Source organism: Setaria viridis, chromosome 9 (assembly GCF_005286985.2).
Source record: "Setaria viridis chromosome 9, Setaria_viridis_v4.0, whole genome shotgun sequence".
In the NCBI taxonomy this organism is placed as follows: Eukaryota; Viridiplantae; Streptophyta; class Magnoliopsida; order Poales; family Poaceae; genus Setaria; species Setaria viridis.
Window position 1 is genome coordinate 52402242 of NC_048271.2, and position 9182 is coordinate 52411423.

Here is a 9182-nt window from a genome sequence, read left to right on the forward strand (position 1 = left end):
AAGTTCTTCAACTATTTTCTTTCTAGTATCTATGGCACAACATTGAATAATTTGCTTTTGAATCTCTGGGCTGGTTAAGCGACATTTACCTAGAGCATTGTCGATGACACACTTATTCACATCTTCACAATTGGCTGCAAGAAATTTCAAAAGTTCAATGAAGTTCCCTTACTCCTCACTTTCATCATGTCCACGGAGTGCTAATCCCTGGTGCAAAAGAAACTTCAAACAACAAAGTGAATAAGTCAATCTGGTCTTATAAAGACGATGATCCTCATCACTCCACTTCTCAATTTTGTCATCAATTGCTACGTTTGGATTCATAGAGCCAATGTATCTCTCTTCAGCTGCCTTGTGTGCACCAGATTTCATATGTTTGATAAGCGCTCTGTCTCCTACATTCCAATTTCTCTAGCCATACACAGTAAATGCATTTGTCACCTTACCCTTGGATTTTTTTTATCTTGAACAGGTAGCATAAAAAGCAAAACACCGCATCCTTCTTGATGCTTATATTCAACTCATTTGAAGTTATAAAACTAGATAGGAGTGCAACAATGTTTTTTGTTTGCAATTTTTCTTTTTGAAAAAGTATGTGAAAATGGTTGGAATGGACCTCTAAGAATATATGCTCTTCTAATTGCATCGTGATCATTAACATGATAACTTGCAATGAGCAGCCTTTCACTTGGATCATGTGGAAGCCGATTGACATCATAAACCAGCGGCTCTGGCTGGGGAGGTGCCTCTGGCTGTGGCAATGGTTGTGGTTGTGTTGAGACATCTTCAATTACTTCAGAAGGACCAGATGGAATAGGATTCACAACCTCCTCTATTATACTCTCTTCCTCTTGAGTCTGCACTTCTTGCACAATTGGAACCGGAACTGAGGAAGGCGATGCAAAAGCAGCAAGCTTCTTTGCAGCATGTCTCCTAAAAAGTGATGCAATGTCTCCATCCCTCTTCATAATTCAATAATTCTAAAAAAAGATGCAATGTATCAACAATAAATTTCTACGATAACTAACATAAGCATAAGTAATTGAGCAATACACTAATTAGTAGAGCACACCAACACGAGCAGCCAAGAACACATCTACACAATTTCATATTAGAGCACTAACCAGCTAGGGTTTGAAATACCTTTGGTGGTAGCCTGATAGGTCTTGTCGTCTTGGATCCGCGGGCGTGGAGGCAAGGTTGAAGTAGGAGGGCACGGAGGAGGCGTGGACATCGAGGCAAGAGGTCGGAGGAGGCCAAATCAAGGCAGGGCCGCCTATTGAGTTACATGCACCAACCAGTTCAAGCCAAAAGCTTAAGCTGATAGGAAAAGGTGGGCAATTCACTTATACAACACTCCCCCTCACTGCAGGCTCACTCTGGCCGCATGTGGAAATTGGAGTGGGCTGCAATTATTTTATTTAATCGCGCCCACCAGGATTCGAACTCGAGACCTCTGACCCTGATACCATCTACTTCTCTACATGGTATCATGAGATTAGATCGTGAGCCTCCTCTCCTCTCCCTGCGCCTCCCCCTGATCCGCGCAAACCTAGGCGGCGCCCCCCTGCTACGCTGCCGCCACCCACCCTCCGCTGCACCTCCTTGTTTTCGCACAAATTGGTGAAAATGTACACCAGCTAGGAGAAAAGATATTTACTTATTTGTAATATGAACCCTTTTCTCAAGGGAAAAAACACAGAGAGAGGATGTAATGTCTGTATGCATGTTTGCAAACTTGGCTGGCACTGGAATCAACCAGAGAAAGAGAGAGTAACCTTCAAAGCACATAATTTGAGGATGTAATGTCTGTATGCATGTTTGCAAACTTGGCTGGCACTGGAATCAACCAGAGAAAGAGAGAGTAACCTTCAAAGCACATAATTTGAAACATAAACGTCTATATTATGCATAAAAGGAGAAGAATAAACAGGGAGGGCTGAAAAGTTCTAGCAAAAACCAAATAAAACCTAGAAGCACTTACAGAAACAACTTCTGGAAAAGCTCTAGAGCAAGACCAGCAAATCTAATCAGCATATCATCAAGATAGATCACACATTTGACATATTATAGTATAAATAAAATGTTGACATACTCCGTACATATATTTTTTACTGTCACCCGATGTACACTTTTATTAGTCATTTAGGTAATAAATTATAGGCCACCATATCATGTTTTGCACAGCAAAGTCAAATTAACAAAAGGGGAGAGCAGAACAAACTCTAAGTGACATGTTCTTGCAAACGATTTGTTCGTCCATACTACAAAATTGCTTCTATATTAAAGATTGTCATTCATCAATGACGCTGGAAGGTAGTCATGTACATATCTGAACTTTTAATTCATCACCTCCTTCCCCCTGGAGTGCTGAAAGGAAAGATATGACTGTTTAATAATGAAGATATCTTGGACAAAACCATAACTTGAGTACAGCAGCATGTTTTGTTTCATCCTTTTTTCCAAAGAAAATATCATAGGCCACTGATCTGGTTTCATAACATGAATGGGACATGGTATAAGCAATATTCAACCCTCCCACGTCCAATCATTGCAATCTGTTTGAGCTTTGACTAATATTTAGAAGTCCAAATACGTCAGTAGCAAGAGAATAATACCCAATCTGCCTCAATATGTTTAAGCTTGGCTAAATCTTGAACTCTGTAAATGGCAGCAGCTAGGAAATAGTGTACAATTATTCTTCTGTGCTATACATGCACAAACAGCAATTCAGTCTCTGCAAAATTCATCTGTATCCCCTAAATCCATCTCAGAGTCATCTGAAATAGAACAGCCATCTAAGATGTCATCCGAATTTTCACTTTCAATGTCCAATACAGCATCATCACCACCACCTAATAAGTAATCCTCTGAATCAGAAGAAGACGCATCAAATTTACCAAGATTCTTCATCCTCCCTCTGTAACCAGTAAGTTGAAGGAGCTTTTCCCTCCACCGCACCAACGGGCACTTCTCTATCAATTCTGTCCCATCATATGCCTCTGTTAAGAAGACGCTAAATCTCTTTCCCCTCTCAGAAACATAAAAGATGCCATAATGCTTCAAGAGTAACCTCATCAGCTTCTGCGGCATTACAAATTCACGGCGGAAATGCGTAAGGTGATCGGTCACCAGCCTCTTTTCCAACATGAAGCTCAGTATCTCGTGCATCACTGCAACAGCCCTCTTATCAAACTCTGGCGACCCAGGAGTCAATCTCTTTGTCTCTGCATAAGGGGAGAGGTAGGTGATCTTCTGAAACTGCTCGGTATTGCCTGTCTTCACATAGTGATGAGCTTTCCCTCGAAATCTGTAGTAACTTGTAAAATTTGGCGGGAATTTCATCGGGAACGGAAGCGAGAGCTCTCCTGGAGGACTGGCATTGGCATCACCAGCTGATGCAGCAGCCTTCTTCTCAAGCTCAGTGACTGCCCAGTTTGGGTTCCAAGAGACAAGCTCCAAATACTCACCATCCTCCAATCTGACCAACCTGAACTGCTCGGGGAACATGTGCACCCACCGTGTCCGAAAGTCATGAGGAAGCCCCATGTCGCGCCGGAAGTGGGCGATCTTGTCCACTGCCAGCCGCCGGTCAACGGACATCATGAGCATCCTAGTGACGTACTGCGCGGCAGTGGGGGAGTGCTCCTCCAGCAGGCGCGCCTCCTCCTCGACGAGCGCTTCTGCCTGCGGCGAGAGGCCCGCCCACATGACGCCGCGGCTGTCGCGGCAGACCTCGAACAGGTGCGGCGAGCGGCGCACGAAGTGAGCCACCTTGTGCGGCTTGACGAGGCCGAGCTGGGGGCGCAGGATCTCCAGGCGCTTGAGCGGCGTGACGTGCTCCTCCTCCTTCTTGAGCGCGTCAACGACTGTGAGCACCTTGGAGAGGACCTTCCAGCGCTCGGTGGCCACCTCGAGCGCGTGCACGCGCTTCTTCTTGCTCCGGTCCTTCACGCTGCGGCCGCGCGTCATGCCTCGCGCGGGCGAAAGCTGGTAAGGGCACTGGCATTGCCACTGCCCCTGGCCCCGGCAGCGAAGCAGCTCGCTCAGGTAATTGCGCGAACACGTTGCGTGCATAGCGTGTGAACCGGCCAGGAATCGCTCAAGCGGGAAAGATCGAACAGAAGCAGTAATAACTATTTGTGTATATAAGAAGGAAGCTGGGAGGATGACGCCGAGGACACGAAGCTAGTCGCGCCGCCGGACGGCGGCGAGAAGAGGAGGAGGACAGAGGCGGCGGCAGCTTGGAGAGCTGGAGAGGCCGAGGAGGAGGGAAGCAGAATATGGAAAGGGCCGTGTGTTTAATGTCGCATCGATTTCTCTATCGGGCTTGTCAGGCCAATTTTTTGTTGGGCTGTTATCTTAAGCCCATAATTATATAGAAGAGAGAGAGAGAGAGAGAGAGAGAGAGAGAGAGAGAGAGAGAGAGAGAGAGAGAGAGAGAGAGAGAGAGAGAGCGCAAAGCCTAGCGGAGGCCTCGTAGTCGTAGGCCTTCAGCCCACCAGTTACGTTTGTACTCTTTCAATCTCGATCAAGGCGTTTCTAATCTGATGCTTTGCTGGTACTACTACATGACACTGTTTGCAGATGCTAGCTCTTTCTTTCTTTCTTTCTGAAAAAAAAAAGAAGAGCAGAAGTCGGAGCACACGTTGTTGCCTATGTTTCCAAACTTCCATTCCCCAATGGTTGAAGCGAAAAAAAGAAGAGACAAAATGCTGTTCTCAATTTCAGCGGAAGATTTTCACAGCAACAACAAAAAAAAAAGTCAGTGGAGGCATTCTTTACTCCTCACAAGTGAGTAAACGTCTTCAACTTTTCCACTGGCTCTCCTCTGGACACAAACACACAATTGTGTCTAGTCTATCCCTTCAACGAAAGGGAATATGCAGTTATGTAGACATGTGCCTTGTTTAGTTAGCCAAATTGGGAGGTGCCAAATTACTATGCTGGCACTGTAGCACACTGTACCATTTCGTTTGTATTTGTGAAATATTGTCCAAACATTAACTAATTAGGCTCAAAAGATTCGTCTCGTAAAGTACAATAAAATTGTGCAATTAGTTTTTAATTTCATCTACATTTAGTACTCCATGCATGTACCGCAAGTTTGATATGATAGGGAATCTTCTTTTTACATAGTGCCAAAGTTGGGAGTTGGGGGTGAAGTAAATAAGGGCATGATCTGATGCTCCATTGCTCTCACCTACAACCGTTGGTCACAGCACATGTCGCAACTGCCAACTTGCCAAGCCTGCCGCGCCTACTGGTCTCCGAGGTGATCGCTCGAGTCACCGTGCAGGCTGACGACACGCATGCCGCCTGCGACCACGGCGCCCCATCCCGCGTGCGCGCACGAGCCAGGCTGCCAGGGCTGGAAATAGTAGCAGCCAACGAGCAATACCATAATTCTGGTGTACTTCCTCCGAACGAACCAGGACATGGTCCAACGGGGACGGCACCGCGTGATGGGGATTCTTCGCGTGGGCACATGGTGAGAGCCCACACGGTTCGGCCGGCGGCCTCGCGTCGCGTGGGCAATAAACTGGAGACGAGACGCAAGCTGCCCCGCAAATGGACTTGCTCCGATCGCTGCTGCCTGGTTTTCAAACGCCTTTTGACTTTGCAATGATCGACCCGTGGATCCTTTGGACTCGCGCCGCGTACGTGTTGCAGCCTAGCTAGCACGGAGAGTCCATGCCGCCGCCGCTTGCATCTTTTGAAACGGCAGGAACTATGTTGCGTGGGGGGATTTAGTTTAATGCTGCATCAAAATCACACTCTGCCTGGTGTCAAAAGCATGTTATGTTAAAAAAACACACACACACACACACTGGTGGCGAAAGAGAGTAAAACCGCGGCGCCACTTTGACCCTGCTTGCGTTTTCACGTCGTGCCTAATTCAAAGCGCTTTCTGTCCACGGAACCTCAACCTTTCCCGTCGATGTCTGGCTGTGCAGATTTGCTGCATGATTCGCGATTTCGCACATCATCATTGTCATTCGAAGGCCGTCACCGTCAGCTCCTTTGACCTTTAAACCCTGCTCCGATTTTTTTTAACCCTGGTTCCTTTGCCTGGCCGTGGCCGGCAAGGCCCCAATCCCTGAATTCCTGACCTGTGGTCGTGCTGTCTGCTGCGTTGCACCTCCCCCATTACTGAAAAAAAAACGTTTTCTTTTTTAGGAAAAGAAAAGAAACATTTACAGCCAGCCAGAGACTTTGAATTAGCGTGAAGCGCACGACAGATTCTTCCCCCATCCGAGGGCCGAGCGAGATCCCTCTTTAATCGTGGCCCCGGATAAACACCGAGATATTTCCGCACCAACATGTCGCCCGCGCGCCGAGTTGCATCGAAAACGTGACGGAATCCGCGCCGCGCATCGCATCTGACGGCGTGTAAACACCGGAGCACGGGTCCGAAGACCTCCTTTTTGAGATTCTTACCCACATTCAGATTTGAAAGTTAGGTAATCCCATTCCATAACCCACCCTTCCGAATGACGTGGTGTTCGAGTGTCTCCACCAATCGTCTGCGCGGGGGGACCCGCTCTTTTGGCGCTGACAGCATCCTATCCTCGTCCTCCCGCACAGCCACGCCTTCCCCTTTCGAAGCTGCACACCGCCACACCCTGACCGTTCCGTCCCGAGGCGGGCGTGTCGGCCACGTCGCGTGGCAGCCGGGCGCGACAGGGCGTCGGCGTCGGGCCAGGCCGGCGCGCACAGGCCCCGGCCGCGTGCGACACAGGAAAGCGCTAGGAGAGGAAGGCAAACGTCCAAGGGGAGGGAGATACTTTGCGGGGCACGGCGGGAGACTCGATGGGCGGGGCGGGGGAAAGCGACGCGACGGGCTCGGGTTTGATTTGAATAGTAGCGGGGCGTGCAAGTTGCAGGGCAGCGGTTGGATTGGGAGGGGAGGAAAGGGGAAGGTTCCCGTCGCCTAGCTAGCTCGGTCGGGTCGGCATGTGAATTCCGCGGGTGCCCCGGCCCACTTGGCCGGCGATAGACTAATGCGAGCGACGGCATAGTATAATCCACGCGAGGGGAGGAGGGAGGGTGGTGGCTGTTGGTGGTGCCGCTCCGAGACCGAAAGAAAAGGGTATTGGCGCGTACGCGGTTTTGCGGGCACGTTTTCGTGGTGCCCGTTTGGACCACCTTTGAATTTCGGAGCAATAGAATACTGTTACGAGGGTTCTGTACCGATTCGAGCCTGTGGTTGGAGTTCCATTTGGGTTGGGATTCTTCTTGTTTCTGCTTCATCTTTCGTTTTTGTTTTCTTGAACTGATTTTTTTTATACGAGTTATAGGCGTGGAGAACTCGTTGCAGACGTCAAGTTTTGTAAGAATCAGGCATGATTTGTTCACGAAAATCGGAGTATAAAGCAGGATTGAAGGCACAAACTTTTCAATCTCCATCTTCTTTCTATCGAATCTTACAAGAGCAAAGCACTCTTGTTAAGGAAAAAAAAAGGGTAAACAAGAATACATCTCTACAATTCTCTGTCTGTGTAAGAGCACGAGCAAATGCTCCTGCTCTGTTCGATCCAACCCAATCCAACCCCAAGAACCCGCCCAATTAAATCACACTACTAATCGATCTCGCAACCGAGCGAGCTCCAAATCACAGCGCGATGGTGAGGCGCTCGGCGTCCGTGCTCCCCAGCCCGAGCCAGGCGGCCGGTTTCTTCGTCTTCTCCGCCTCCTCGGCCGGGGACGGGCGGGTGTAGGGCGCGCGCTCGACGACGCGGGCCTTGCGCTTGGCGAGGAACCGCTGCAGCGACGCCTTCCTGGCGATGGGAAGGTCGTCGCGCGGGGCCGGGGCCGGGGCCGGTGCTGCCGCCTGCTCGGCGCCGCCGGCGGCGAGGCGCATCACCTCGGCCGCTTTCTCCGCCGGGAAGTCCTCGAACACGACCATCCTCCCGCCGTAGAAGATGGTGAGCGGCGCCGCGGTGGACGCGGGCCCGGCCGCCTCCTCCGGCCCCCTAGCGGCGGCGGAGGCCGGCTCCTGCTCGGCGCCGACGTCCGCGCCGGGCATGAGGCTCAGCGTCGTCGCCGGGGCGCGCGGGGCGACGGCCGCCATCTTCTGCTCCGCCTTGACGTACTGGCTGAGCACGCCGCAGGCCAGAGCGAACCTCCGGCTCTTGCCCTCCGCTGCTGCCATGGCCATATCTACCGAGACCGAACTGCGCTTCTTCGCTTCTCTTGCTCTTCTTGGATGCGGTTGCGTTGTTCACCTGAATGCTTGGTGGTGCTGTACTGCTGTGGTGGGAATTGATGGGTGGGGGAGGGCGCGGGGAGCTTTGTTTTATAGGAGTTGGGGTGGTGTGGGCAAACGGGCTTGATGGAGTGGAGACGTGGGAGGAATCGTTGGTTTTTTCGGCGGGTGGGGGAGACGTGAGGCGCGGTGGTGCGGGGCACGAAGAACACGTGATTCTTGTGCGGAGGGGAGGGGAGGGGAGCAGAGCAGGTTGGGTGTGGTGGGACGGTCGCGGGGCGCTGGCGGATGGAGACGTGAGGAAAGGGAATTGCCTAGTGTATGATTATTCCTTCGCACGGTGGGGAGAGAGGTGCGGCCCCTTTTCGTCTTGTCGACCATCGGCCATTCGGCTAGCTGCGTCCAGTTGTTAGCTTCACGCTGTGCGAAAACGTGGTTGGGAGTTTGGGGCCCTTTCTCTTTTTTTAAGAACCAAAAGCGGAGGGATGCATGAGCTTCTTCAGAAAGCATATATGTAAACGATCGATTTTCTTTTTCTGCGATCGAGATTACGGCATCGTACAACTTTAGAGAACTTGACATGACGTGAGGGTTGTGCTTGGTGTACCACGAAAATATGGAGCATGTTTGGCTTGCAACCAGGGGGTGGAGCTTTACTGTGGCCAGAGTAGGCCATGGCTCCCCTGAATTTGTGCAATCCTGTAGAGAATGGTAGAGTATGCAGACATATTTTGCTAATGGAGCTATGAAATGGTCACTTCTAAACTCCCTAATCATACATATTTTAGTGCTGGCCCCCTTAGAATCTTTGCCCAAGCTCTGCCACTGCTTGCAACGATCACCCACCACACCATAGATGTGGCACCATTGAGATCTGCCACATATGTGTGTCACGGTAAAATAAGTGTTCGAGAGGAGACCTCGTCGTGGTTGTGGGCGCTCAAAAGATCCGCCATGGCTTGGTGTGGCTCAA

At 50.3% G+C, this 9182-nt stretch overlaps 2 protein-coding genes across 2 annotated transcripts; both read right to left on the bottom strand.

Moving 5' to 3' along the window:
- Positions 1–2051: 2051 nt before the first annotated feature.
- LOC117840440 (protein WHAT'S THIS FACTOR 1, chloroplastic) lies at positions 2052–4398 on the bottom strand. The gene has a single exon (XM_034720951.2). The coding sequence runs from the start codon at positions 4075–4077 to the stop codon at positions 2731–2733; it is 1347 nt and encodes a 448-aa protein (XP_034576842.1). The 5' UTR covers positions 4078–4398; the 3' UTR covers positions 2052–2730.
- A 2984-nt stretch (positions 4399–7382) lies between these two features.
- On the bottom strand, positions 7383–8280 carry LOC117840441 (protein TIFY 11b). The gene has a single exon (XM_034720952.2). It carries the CDS (start codon positions 8159–8161, stop codon positions 7616–7618), a length of 546 nt encoding a protein of 181 aa, XP_034576843.1. The 5' UTR covers positions 8162–8280; the 3' UTR covers positions 7383–7615.
- Positions 8281–9182: the final 902 nt, after the last annotated feature.